The sequence below is a fragment of the Plecotus auritus genome (assembly GCF_963455305.1).
Source record: "Plecotus auritus genome assembly, chromosome: 6".
NCBI lineage: Eukaryota > Metazoa > Chordata > Mammalia > Chiroptera > Vespertilionidae > Plecotus > Plecotus auritus.
The window spans coordinates 39,713,200-39,726,891 of record NC_137773.1 but is presented as its reverse complement, the minus strand read 5'-3'; the positions used below and the strand labels follow the sequence as shown (position 1 = coordinate 39,726,891).

General features: G+C 54.1%; 1 protein-coding gene across 1 annotated transcript in view; it reads right to left on the bottom strand.

The window, feature by feature from the left end:
• Positions 1-18: 18 nt before the first annotated feature.
• CDHR2 (cadherin related family member 2) overlaps positions 19-13,692 on the bottom strand; it is a gene marked incomplete at its 5' end in the record, with an annotated part of 33,066 nt that continues 19,392 nt past the window's right edge. The window contains 16 exons of the mRNA XM_080673431.1: positions 19-290; positions 2,913-2,970; positions 3,570-3,650; positions 3,732-3,845; positions 4,351-4,475; positions 4,562-4,622; positions 4,719-4,796; positions 4,900-4,968; positions 5,401-5,489; positions 5,580-5,688; positions 5,839-5,990; positions 7,249-7,298; positions 7,705-7,776; positions 8,606-9,211; positions 9,370-9,439; positions 11,507-11,746. Of these exons, the coding sequence (XP_080529557.1) occupies positions 153-290; positions 2,913-2,970; positions 3,570-3,650; positions 3,732-3,845; positions 4,351-4,475; positions 4,562-4,622; positions 4,719-4,796; positions 4,900-4,968; positions 5,401-5,489; positions 5,580-5,688; positions 5,839-5,990; positions 7,249-7,298; positions 7,705-7,776; positions 8,606-9,211; positions 9,370-9,439; positions 11,507-11,746 (2,112 nt within the window). The 3' untranslated portion in view covers positions 19-152. The remainder of the gene's footprint in view (positions 291-2,912; positions 2,971-3,569; positions 3,651-3,731; positions 3,846-4,350; positions 4,476-4,561; positions 4,623-4,718; positions 4,797-4,899; positions 4,969-5,400; positions 5,490-5,579; positions 5,689-5,838; positions 5,991-7,248; positions 7,299-7,704; positions 7,777-8,605; positions 9,212-9,369; positions 9,440-11,506; positions 11,747-13,692) is intronic.

Sequence of the window (13,692 nt, the reverse complement as noted above, 5' to 3'; positions counted from 1 at the left end):
TGTGACTGGCTACAAGCAGAAGGGAGCAGAGCAACACAATACTAGTATATTATTATATGCAGGGACAGTAGGTATCGTTTGGGGGAAACAGAATCTCTTCCGAGGTAGACCAGAAGAGTGGGGCCCATGCAGGGCCCTGTGGCAGGGCCCCATCACAGGTCTGTGGTATCCAGGCCAGCATTGGTGAAGGACAAAACCTGCTGCTGTCCACCTGTGCCCGCCGTCCTTCCTGATAGCACCACGCTCAGGGGCTCTGCGTCCGGCTCCATCGGACTCTGTGGGGGCTCCTTCTGTAGGGGGAGAGAGGAGAGGTGTGAAGGGCTGGGACAAGATGGGGTGATGTCTCCAGGCCCTAAGGAAGTGGGTAGGCCTTCTAGCCCACACAAACAGATGGCTCCTTGGCCGGAGTCCCACCCTGCTCCTCTTGGGGCCTCGGTTCTCTGGCTGTGTCCCGGAGGTGGCCATGCCACTGGAGGTACAGATGGACCCAAGTGAAGGGCTGGACCTCACTTGATGGGGGAACTACTCTGGCCTTTGCCCCATCCACAGACACAGCAGCACTTTGGTGTTCTGCCCAGTCCTGATTAATGCCAGGCCCTGGATCCTGTGCCAAGGAGCCAGTCCAGCAAAGTTCCTGCCACCTGCACCCCACGGCAGGCACCGTGCTGGCAGGCTGCGTCAATGGCGCAGTCTATCCATTACCTGAAGTACCCACAGGAATCCCATGAGGGAGGAATTGTGCCCCATTTTACAGATGTGGAAACTGAAGCTGAGAGGGCTCTCATGGCCAGGGAGGGGCAGCGCAGGGTTTGGGCCGCGGGCCTTGCTGGCTCTGAAGTTTGTCCACAGCACAACACTGCCTCTGGTGCAATCTGACATCTCCTACAGCCAGGGTCTCACTCTGTTCATTGTGGTGCACACCCACACATCTCTCTGCCTTCCCCCCGCCCCCTTGTGATATGCTGCACACACACAGCCAAACAGACACACTTCAGAACTGAACCCTTCAGTAGGCCAGGCAGCCCCCAGGCTCCGCTACTGCACAACAGAGCACCACAGGGCAGAGCCCAGCACCGTCCCTGGGGGACCACAAGGGCTTTTTCAGGCTGGGGCTGTTCCCTGGTAAACAGTGGAACATCTGAGCAGCCCCAGGTCAGGCTAAACATTCTCCTTGTGCTCCCTAGAGCCCTCGCCACTAACCCGCCTCAGGAGCTGTTGGCACGGTGCAGCCCAGGAAGATGCTACTCGCCTTGGAGACAAGACCTGGGTTCTAGTCTGTACTTGACTTGCAAGCGTTCTGACTGTGGGCAAGGCAGCACTCCTCCCTGGCCTTAGTTGTTTTAAACAGTAGGATTGGACGATCCCTCGGTTTTCTGATACCTCCCACACAAACACAGAGGTCTTGGGTGAGTCAGGGCACCAGGGATGTGAGGAAAAAGGCCCCCCACTGTGTTCCCCACTCAGCCAAGGGAGAAGAGGGACAGCCAGTTCCTGAGAAGGCCCCAGGGCCTCAGGGCCTGCCTACTGCTACGGGAGAGGGGGTGGGACCTCAGGCAGCTTCTGGAAATATAATGACCCCCTGCCATCCCAGGACAGTCTTAGCTCTCTTCCGTCTTTGAAGGCTCTCAGTGGCCTGGCCCCCTCCCTCTCCAGACTCTTCAGAGCTCTCCACCTTTCCTAGCCCACAGGTCCAGCCCCATTGCTGGGGCCCCTGACTGCTTCTCCCTCTGGGGAGCAGCTTTGGCCTCCACCTGTCTGGCCACCAGCTCTGGCAGGCAAGACTTTCCTTCTGCCTCAGTTACCCCTAGACATGTCCCTTGGAGTTTTCCAACCCATCTTCAACCAGAGATGAGCTGTTTACCCAGAGACCTCTACTACTGCCTGGTGGCCGGGATTGCCATCTATGACTCCCATCCTTGGGATCCTGTTTGGAGGCCTCCATGTTACAGCCAGATTTCTGTGCAACAGTCTGATATTTTAATGCCCATAAGAGGCTTTGGTTGGCCAAGTCCTTCCATGTAAGGCATTCTCAAGGGAAATTAAGTACTGAAGGAATGGTGGGAGCCCCAGAGAGCAGGATATAGCTGAGAATAGGACCCAGAGGGCCGTGGATACCTAACCATCCCACACACACAGGACCTCAGACTATTAAAGTTCAGTGGGCCTTAGAGCTGCTTCTCCAGCGGTGCCTTTCAAAATGGGAAGGCGAGATGGTAGTTCCTTCCGGTTCTGGCACCCACCCCTGCAGGGAGAGGACCCATCATGCACCCCTCTCCTGCTTCTCAATCCTGCCTGCACATGAGAACCCCAGGGCTTTTACAACACGTTCATGCCAGGCTCACCTCAGCCCTCGGATCAGAGTCCCTGGGCTGTGGCCCAGTATTTCTAAAGAGCTCCCTATGTGATTCTAAGCAGCAGCCAGGCTGTGTGAACTTTTGAGCCAATAGAACCAGCTAACTTATTGAACAAATGGTGGTACTATTGTTCATTTGAGCCTACCTTCTCTCCTTTGCTAGGTTACATTCACCTCCACATCTCCTCCCCCCACCCTGCCAGCTCTTCTATAAGGGATATAAAGGCAGGGAAGCAGATATTTTAGCACTTACTTTGCGCCAGGTGGTTTTTATACCAACTCTTATTTCATCCTCACAACAGCCCTACATGGTTGGTGTTCTGATCCCCATTTGCAGGTGAGAAAACGAAAGCAGAGAGGGAAGTCTCACCCACCCAGGGTCACAGTGACTAGTAGAGGAGCAAGGCTTGGACCCCATTCCAAAGCCATAAGGTGTCTCAGGGCCGGGAGCAGAAATGCTACGTCAGAAGCAGATCCTTCTGCTCTGTCCTGAACCCCACCCCTTCAGAGAAGGACCCCAGGTCAGAATCCCCAGGCAACAACTAAGCCCCCCTCTTGCCTTGATTTCCTGTTTGTTCTTTTCCAGGTCCACAGAGTTGTCATCCAGGGAGTTGAGGCTATGGGGAGACGATGGAATTCAGATCATTGGCAGGCCCAGTCCTCCCTGTCTGTGGTCAAAACCACCATTGCCTCTCCCTTCTCTACCACACCATCATCATCACCACCACCATGACAGCCACCATCACCATCACACCATCACCACACCATCACCACCAACATCACTCCCAACATCACCATCACACCATCATCACACCATCACAGCCACCATCACCATCACCATCACCACACCATCACCATCATCACCACCATCACTCCCACCATTACCATCACACCATCACCACACCCTCATCACCACCCCACCATCACAGCCACCATCACCACACCGTCACCATCATCACCACTATCACTATCACCACCTCCACCACTATCACCACCACCATCATCACTATAGCCACCACTACCATCACTACCACCATCACAATCATCACTACCACCTCTATCACCACCACCATGTCATTGCTACTATCTCCACCATCATCACCACCAGCTCCATCACCAACTCCACCACCACCCATCATCACCACCATCACCATCACCACCACCTGCACCATCACTACCACCACCAACCAGCATGGTTATGAGTGACACTGCTCACCTGAGATGGTCCAGGTCGCTGGAGGAGGATTGGGACTCAAAGCCCAGGTCCTTGGTGGGGAGGTTCAGCATGGGATTGGCCCTGGAGAAAAGGCCTAGTCAAGCGGCCGTGTGCCTCAGCCGCCCCATGGGGCCTCTTACCCACCCTCTGAGTCCCACTCACCGATCAGCATTGTACAAGTTAGTCCCAGGGATGGCAGAGGTTGAGGGCATGACTCCTGCTGCTGTTTTCCGGGCCTCCTTGGCAGCCTTTATAGCCCGAAGCTTCCGGCGGTAGCTGTGGGAACCAGGAAAGGGGTCACTACTTTCCCTGCACACCCACTGTGTGTCCAGTCAGGCCCTGGGAGTGTGACTTCACAACAACCCTGGCAAGGAAGAGCATTCCCTCCATTTCCAGGTACAAGTAACTGTCAAGGAAGGAAAAGGATTTTCCAAAGGCCACACAGTTGACTAGTGTCAAGGCCTAGACTCATACCCAGATGTGACTGCTGACTGCAAATCATTGGAAAAGGAAAAAGAAACAGCATTTAGGTGCCAGACATCTTGCTGGGTGTGAGATGCACATTGCTTCCTTGAGGGCTTTGAGTCTCATGCCCATTATGCAGATGAGGAAACTGAGGCTTGAGGAGGGGAGATGACCCAAGATGTCACAACAGGTCAATGGGGATGGAATACAGATATACCTGACACCTAAACCCAAGCTCTATTTACCCTCTCTCCCTTATGGCTGGGGGGTGGGGGGCAGAGGCGGGGGTGGAGACACAGGATGATGAGAACGGTACCTCTTTCGGACACATATGAGGGCCATAGTCATGATCACAATGATCAGCAGCAAAGCCACTCCCAATCCTATGATGACGCTACTGAGCACCTTCGACATATCTGACTTCGGACTACCCTGGGAGCCCTGGAGAAAGAGTATGAGGGAGGCTCTGGGGTCCACAGACGTATCCCACCCCACTGCCCCACAGCTTTCTTCCTGCGGTCACTCACCAGCACCACCAGCCCCAGCTGCAGCAGCTGTGTCAGTGCATCCTGGTCTTCCCGGATCATCCTGTTCACAGAGCCCCGCTCAGGCCCGAGGGACATTGGGATCCCCCAGGCTTCCTGGTCACCCTCCTGCCCCACCCCCATGGGCAGTCCCACTCACACACTCAGCTCATCAAGTGTCAGGGCCGACCCATTCGAGAAGACAAAGTAGGCATCGAGGTAGGAACGGCCTCGGTCCCTGGAACGGGCAGGGGTGAAGCGTTAACAGCAGCCTAGAACCACCCAGCAGCCCCTCCTGCTGCTTCTCTTCCTCACCAACCACTGCGCCTGCGGGCACTCACCGAGCTGTGGACTCTATATCCTTAATGTCCACAATGTAGACAGTAGTCCTGGTCGCCTGGGCCAGAGCACTGCAAAGGGGCAGGTGTCAGAGGCCTGGGGTAGGGGCCTTAAACCAGGCCTGCGGCCAGGGCTCTGCCAGTGAAGTTAGGGACTGTGTGAATTAGGAAGGGGCACTTCCACTGGACAGCTCCATTGGCTAAGAAAATAGCACCTCTGTGAATAGAGAAGGAAGCTCTTCCTCTGGGATTGGGTTAACAGCTTAGCAAGCAGAGTGCACAGCCTTAGCAACTATACACGACAGCCCTATTGAGGTTTTCCCTGCCCAGCCAAGCATAGGCGTCTGGGGACATGCAGAAAGGAGGTGCAGGTACAGGGTCAAAGACAGGGACAAGCTATGAGTCTGAGACAGGGCTGAGAGACATTCCATCCCGGTCTTATCAGGGACCAGGCTCACAGGCCATGTTCTTCCCCACACCCCCTTCCAGGCTCCCCAGACCTACTCCTTAATCTTGTTCGTGTTGGCGCCCACCTCCTCCTTGCTCGTGGAGAACTGCAATGTCACACGGTAACTCTGATCCACAGTGAAGAGCTATGGAGGGGGGCATGGGAGAAGATGAGGCACAAGGGACCCAGGCGCTGGCAGAGGACAGCAGGGCTGGAGGCAGGACCCAAAGCTCACATTCAGGGTGATGTTGGCTTCCAGGGCAGGACCCACTGAAGGTCTATCCTGGGCCTGGACTGTCACTTGGTAGGTGCCTTGGAGAGTGGCATCAAGGCTAGTCACCAGCCTATGGAAGGTAAGAGGGAACAACTCAGCCTTGGAACTCAAGCTGGAGTCCTCTGGAACCCACTTGTACCCTTCCAAGGATGGGGAACTCACCGCCTTGAGGTCCCCTTTGGGCTCCCCCCACCCCCATCCAGGGGCTGCCCATAGTTACTTAATGTGGCCAATGAACACATCAGCCTCTGAAGAGGTGGAGACCTGGAAGAAGCCCTGGAAAGGGATCACGGCCCCATCCTTAGTGATGAAATCCACTTGGAGGATGGAGAACAAGATGGCCCCGTTGCTCCCTGAGTCATTGTCTCTGGCCTGGGAGCAAGAGTGGACAACATCTGTGGGCCAGGCCAGGGACCCCTCACCCTTAGCAGGAATCACAGGCTAGGGTGGCCTGGAAGGCTGGTCTGCGTAATCTCTATCAGCCTTCCACAGGCCACCCCAACTGAGCAAATGCTTTAAACATTTTCAAGTTCTGGCAAGTCCCTGCCTCTGGCCCTCCAACCCAACAGGTTACCAGCCAAAAGTCCCTTTTATGTAGAAATCCCACCCTGCCCCACCCACCCATTTCCAACACACACACTCAGATTTCCTGAGCACCTACTGTGTGCCAGGCTCCTTCCCTTGGAGCCCTCATTTCAGTGCTTACTGATGTGAGTACAAGTTCCCCTAATGAACCATAAAATGACTGGGAGAGAGGGCACAAACATTTTTATTCATTCTAATGCTTTTTAGAGAAAAATATAGCCAACACACAGAAGCATGAGTCCACTGTGTCACTGTTCAGGATGAGGCTAAAGCTGGTGTTTAAATTTTTTTTTAAAAAGTCGATTTAAAGAAAATTGCTCAAGCCATGGCCAGACAAATGACATTGGAAGACAATTGGCTGAAGACTGGAAAACTGACTTTGAAAGAAACTGAGGCTCCAAGAGAGATCTTGTCCTACCAAAAACTCAGCTCTGATGAAGCAGGCCAAGCCATTCATCTCCTGCACCCACACACTTTCCACAGCACAGACAGCGGCACCCAGACACCACCGCCTCTGGGTTAGAGGTCACTGCCAGGAACTGCCAGCTTCTTGTCTAGAGGGAAGCTGAGTTCCAGGAAGGTGTGGCAACTGCCCAGGTCAGCAAGAGGCCAGGCTGTGTGGGGGGCCTCCCCACTTGGCACAGCCACCACCCACTAATAAATACACCCGCATCCGACACCATGAAGAATTGAGTCTTTTTATGATGTTGCTCTGGAAATGATTTAACTACAAGGAACTTGTTTAATGTACAGTTGATTTTTCTCTAATACTCAAGAATCCTGGTGTAGTGAGACAAATCTAGCCTGCAAGTGGTTTTTGCGGTCATGAAATTTTTATGAATACTAAATTTAACAATGAATGAAGTTTAATTATATCAATTAGGCAGGTGTTCATTTCCATCCTGGCATTTTCTTTTCATATGTTGAAGTCAATAAATTTCCTTTCCAGTATTAAAACATTTGGGGGGCAGCTTAAAGGCCTGAAGGTCCTGGCCCCGTGTCTCCTGGGCTAAAGTGACTGCCAAAGGCAGAGCTAAGGACTTACCCGGACAGACGCCACCTGCTGGTTGGGTATCACAACTTCTGGGACGATCACTACAAGTGTGGATAGGAAGGGGTCAGTGGGGTCAGAGCCATTCCCACCTGGCCTAGAGCTGACCACTAGCTTAGTTCATCCCCTCCAAACCTGCCCTCAACCTCTCTACCATCAGAGACTCCCATTACAACTACCCCTGAGCCATTAGTGAGCAGGTCATGCATCTCCCATTGTGCAAATAGGGAAACTCAGACCCAGAGAGGGAGGGCCTGGTCCCGGGTCAGATAGGAGTGGGGACAGAGCTGGGGTAAACACTCAGGTCTCCCCTCCTGTTGGAACCTTGGGGGAGAGGCAGGATTGGAGGCTTTCCTCCCTTTCTAAGGGCCCACCTGGGGCCTAAGGAGGGTCTATGGAAGTTGCCCAAAGTTAGTCCTGGCAGAGGGGAGGGAGCGGGTTGCTGCTTACCGAAAGTCTGATTCTCGGGCAGAAAATAGGGTGCATTGTCATTTATGTCCTCGATGGTGATGGGGAGGCTTCCTAGGAAACAAGGTTGGCTGGCTCTGGTCTCTAGGAAAAGGCCTCACCCAAAAAGCCTGGGCCTCAGCCATGCTCCCAGCAGCCTCTCTCCCACGCATCACCCAGTCCCCTCTCCTGCTCCTGACCTGGGATGCCCAGTCGATCTCCTCTGGCCTTTGTGGGAGGGAGTACCCTTCCCAGACCTCAGAGAGGGTAAGCAACTTACCTAAGGTCACACAGCCAGAGCAGTGGACCAGGATTGAGCCCAACCCAGGCATATGTCACCCAACCACAACGTTATACTGTCACTTACTGGCTGTGTAAGCTGGGTTATTGAACCTACCACCCTGTGCCTCAGTTTCCTCATTTATAAAATTATAGAGGGATCACCTAGCTCATGGGTTGTGTGGGAGTGAAATGAAGAAATGCTTACCAGGTGACTGGCATAGCCCTTGGCTGAAGTAAGGACTGGGTACATGCCAGCGATTAACATGGTTATTTTGCTACTTAAGTAAAAGGTGGGACACAAGTACACGTCTGACTCTGCAGTGCGCTCTGTCCTCACACCACCCCACAAAATGATATCGTTAAGTGCTATCTGTGTGCCAAGCACTGTGTTAAATGCGTTACATGCATGTTCTCAATTGATCTGCACAGCCAACCTGCTACCCGACTCCACCTGACAGATGGGGAAATGAGGCTCGGGAAGGCGCCCCGGCTTTCCTGGTGACACAGCTGGTCAGAGCTAGAGCCAGGATTTGAACCCAGACCTTGCAGGTTCCAGCCCAGGGCTCTTTCCCACTGCCCCTATGCAGCAGCCTGCCGAGCCCACCGTGCCAGACCACCTCACCATTGTCACTGTAGGCCTGGAAGCGGGGGTCCGTTGTGAGGTCATAGGCCCGCACGACCAGCGTGACCAGGTCACAGGTCTCATAGTCGATGGCCTCGCTCTGATTGATGAGCACAGAGCCGTTGGCCAGCACAGAGAACCAGCCGTGGCACAGGCTGCCCACGTCCACCCCGGACTTGGTACAGATGACGTTCACAAGCTGCACCTCCAGCTGGGCATCGGTATCCACATCCCAGGCGACCACCTCAGCTACCTGGCCGTGCTGCGAGCCGTTCTCAGCCACACGGATGGCCCGGAGCGAGGCTGAGCTCAGGGTAGGTGGCTCATCGTTCACGTCCTCCACAGGCACGAAGATTCCTGCTGTGGCCTCCGCCCCCTGCGGGTCTGGGTTCTCGGCACTCACTGTCAGATTGTAGGAGGCCAGGGTCTCGTAGTCCAGGCTCACGTCTGAGGGCAGCCAGAGGCGGCCCTCAGCCCTCCCAGACCCCAGCACTGAGCCTCGGAGTATGAAGTTGTTGGCACCGCTCCCTGACAGGCTGAAGCTGATGCGGTTGTTGGCTTCCGTCTGGTCCGCATCCCAGGCCAGCACTACACCCACCAGCACTCCTGTGGACGAGAAGCAGAATTCCCAGGGACCCCTGGCCTGGTCACTGGAGGCGTCCCCTGCTCTCACCTCCCTCGGGCGCTTCAGGCCCAGCCTGGGAGGGGTCATATGCCACACTGGGCCTAGCCCCCGTGCCCAGCCTGGCCCAGAGAGGTCTTACCTGGGTCCCTCTCCTTCACGGGGAAGATGTAGTTGGACTGGTTGAAGATGGGCAAATTATCATTGATGTCCTGCAGACAAGGGCAGTTCTGAGTCCTGGACCTCAGGAGCCCCCAGGGCTCAGCCTCCCTCAGAGCACAGGCTCTGCGGTCTCCCAGACAGCACTGCCCACTTCACAGATGGAAACGGCCTTTAGAGGGTGGAACTAGCCCAGGTCTCACACCTGGGGCTCTGAGGCCTGTGGCGGGACCTCTGAAGTTAGTTATACACTTTTAGGGAGCCCCGCCTCCTCTCGGCTTCTCTGCCCACAGCTCAGAGCTGCCTTAGACCCTGTCTTCTGGAAGGGTGCTTCCCAGTCCCCATGTGTGTCCCTATCTGGCCCAGCTTGACTACCATTTCTCAGATGTATTGTGTTGGCACCAATACCACTGTGTTTCCACAAAGGCCCTGCAGCCCGAGCTTCCCCTCCCCCCCTTTCCTCCTGTCTCTCCTCCCTCAGCCAACTCCACGATACTCGACACGCATCTGTGCTCAGGCACCTGCCAGGGCTGACACCTGGTCCTGCCTCATTTGCTTACCGTTTTCTGTTCTAGCCTTCCCTCTCCAGCCCTGGCCACCCCACACACAGCGCTACCACTGTTGTCAGAGCATACAGCCAACACCGCCTGCCACATTTGCCCCTGACACTGGGGGTGCTGGGGGTGCCCTTGATGTTTCCAACCCTCCCCCAGGCAGCCCACAGACACCCACTTTTGCTTTCAGCTTTTTCTAAATAACAGTAGAAAGAACATCTTTAAAAACAAAGCCCCCGCCCCCCGCCAATTGATGTATTTTCTTTTTTTAAATATGTTTTTATTGATTTTTAGAGGAGGAAGGGAGAGGGATAGAAACACCAATGAGAGAGGAACATCATCAATTGGCCGCACCCCCACCCCCACACCTACACCCGACTGGGATCCAGCCTGCAACCTGGGCATGCATCCCGACCAGGAATTGAACCAGTGACCTCCTGGTTCCTGGATTGATGCTCCACAGCTCAGCCACCCCGGCAGGGCTAGATGTCTTTTCTGATGGTGATTTCCCATAGATGGCATGACTGGCTCAATGCACATGGCCAGCTGCCTTCTCCAGGCCTTCCTAACTAACTCGAAGGAGTGGGTAAGAGCACAGCTGTGAGTCAAATCCGGCTCCACCTCTGCCTCACGTGTGACTTTGACCTCTCTGGGCCTCAAGGTCTTCATCTGCATATGGGGTCAGTAGCAGTCCCTGCGCGCAGGCCATGGTGAGGACTAGCTAACGGCTGTGAAAGCACCCACTCACTCACTGAATACAGTGCTGCTTTCTCCCTTCTTTGTGGCCCACTTCTATCCCAAAGACAGTTGACAAGTCCTCATTCAGCTTCTGTTTCTCCATTTTCTCTGAGGTGTCGCTCGGATCCTTGTAGGAAAGTGGCACTTCCCAAGCTGAGGGACACAGGGCTGCCCTGCCAGGGGGTGCAGGCTGTGCACTCACCCTCGGGGGCTCCATCCACACACCGTGGGCATAGTAGAGGTGCGCATTTGTTACAACGCTTTTCTAGAGGAAGGTGCCTTGTGAGCTGGTACCTACTTAATACTAGACAGATTGGCTTCATAACCCCATTCTGAGGCCCTGTCCAAGCTACTCAATCTCTCTGTGCCTTGATCAATAAAATGGTAATAACCATGGCTACCTTGCAGGGCCAGGTGTGCAGTAGACACTATAAATGCTGATTTCCGCCCCTTATCTTGGCCCTTGAATGGTGCTGGGAGATAGGAGGGATCAGGTGGATTTGTGAATGAAAGTTAGAGCTAGTATTCACTGAGTGCCTTCTATGGGTCAGGCACTTTCCATTTGTTAACTCACTTTATGTTATTTTCATCCCCATTTTACAGATGAGGAACTTTAGGACACAGAGGTTGAGGAATTGCCTAAAGCCACACAACCAGGCAGCCAGGATTCTAACCCATCAGCCTGGCTGCAGAACTCTCTGACCCACCGTGCCGCAAAGGGCAAAATGTAACTCGAGCTGGGCGGAGGTGGGGAGCTGGCCATCTGTTTGGAAGCCCCCCGATATAGAGCCCATCCTGACCCCTGACCCTGGCTGAGCCAGGCCTTACCTCCACAGTGATGGTGACATTGACCTCAGTGCTTAAAACAGGCACACCACAGTCAGCCACACGCACAGTCAGCACAATTCGGCCCTCCAGGGCGGGGTTGATGGCCTCTCTGTCCAGGGGCCCCAGGTTTCTCAGAAGCCCTGTGTCAGGGTCCACCGAGAAGTTGTGGCTGTAGGGACTGGGTAGCAGGCTGAAGTACAGGCGGCTGTTGTTGGTGCCTGGCTGGTCCTCATCGTGAGCCTGTACAGATAAGCGGGGTTGGGTGTCAGCCCTCAGGTGCTACCGCGCCCCTCAGTCACACCTCTGCAGCCCAGCCTCCCCTCCAGCACTGGCCCATGAGGCAGTCATTGGGTCTGAAGCCCATGGGATGCTGACCAATCTCCCAGCCTCAGTTTCTCATCTAAGAGGGTCAGATCAAGAGCTTGCAAGAGCTTCTGAGACGGTCATTCATTCCACAAGTGTCTACTGTGTACCTACAATGTGTCGGCTCTGTTCTAGGCACAAGTAATGGAGCCGGGATCACAACAGTTCCCTTATGGAGCTAATGTTCTAGTGGGGAGGGAGTCATGGGGGAAGTATGTTATAGACATTCAAACTTTAAACAAGAGTGGGGTGTGACGTCAACAAGGTTCTGATTTTCTCATGATGACTGTGTACCAATTCTTTCCCCTTCCTCCCTTCCTAGCCTCCATCTTCAGCTCTTCCATTTTAGTTCTCTTGGAATCTTGTTTATTAAACACCTCCTGTGTAGGTAGCCAGAGATGGTTTTTCCAAAAGCCTGGCCCCATCTGTTCATCCCTCAGCACTCTGAACTCAGGCCAGCTTCTCTACCAAGTGCTTCTCAGGGCTCACACTGGACACCATGGTTACAGCAGCAGATCTGACACGCTCCTGACCAAGATGCTCTAAGACCAGGGTGAGAAGCATCGAGGAGCAGAGAAGAAAGGCCTAGGATGTTGACCTCCAGCTAAGCACTGCTTTTACTGGTTATGCAACTCCAGAAAAAGTCACAACCTCCTTGAGCCTCAGTTTGCTTCTGTGAAATGGGGACCATTAGAGCATCTGCTTCACAAGTCAGTCAAAAGATCAGGGATGGGAACGTGCTCTGGAAACCACTCAGCCCCAGAAAGATGGGAGGGCTCCATGGCCATATGTGTGTTATTCTGATGACCTGGCTACCCACTTCTCACAGACCCCCTTTCAGATGACTCAGGAGAGAAGCTTCCCTTAGGTGTTTCTCTAGAGATAATAGTGGGTTTTTATCTCATAAATTCAGTCAACCCAGTCATTGATCTCATTTCATCCTATCTAATAAAAGAGTAATATGCAAATTGACCATACCTCTGCTACAACCACAAGCCATGCCCACCAGCCAATCAGGAGCGAGTATGCAAATTAACCCAACCAAGATAGCTGCAGCCACGGAGAGAGCAGGAGGCTTGGGTTTCCCCGGCAATGGAGGAAGCCAAGCTTTCTGCACACCCTGGCCTGCCTTGGCTGCCGCTTAAGGCTAAAAAGTTTCAATTATAGAAGATAAATAAATCCCAACAAAAATGGCTGTGGCCATGGAGCAAGCAGGAGGCTTGGCTCCGCTCAAGGCTACAAAGTTTCAATTATAGAAGATAAATAAATCCCAGATACCAGGGCCTCCGCTTGGGTTGCCAGGGGGCGTGGCCTGCCTGCAAACCACCACAGGCCCCTCGTCCAAGCTGCCCCATGCCCCAAGGGAACCGCCACCCTGATCCAGGACACCCTTCAGGGCAAACCAGCCAGCCCCCACCAGTGCACCAGGCCTCTATCCTATCTAATAAAAGAGTAATATGCAAGTTGACCATCACTCCAACACACAAGATTGCTGCCTCCATGTGGTCAAAGATGGCTGCCCCCATGTGGACACAAGATGGCCACCACAAGATGGCCAGCAGGGGAAGGCTGTTGGGAGGGACCAGGTCTGCAAGGGAGGGCAATTGTGGGTGATCAGGCCAGCAGGGGAGGGCAGTTAGGGGCAAACAGGCTGGCAGGGGAGCAGTTAGGCATCAATCAGGCTGTCAGGTGAGTGGTTAGGGGGTGATCAGGCTGGCAGGCAGAAGCTGTTAGGGGCAATCAGGAAGGCAGGCAGGTGAGCAATTGGGAGCCAGCAGTCCTGAATTGTGAGAGGGATGTCTGACTGCCCAGGTAGGATCAGG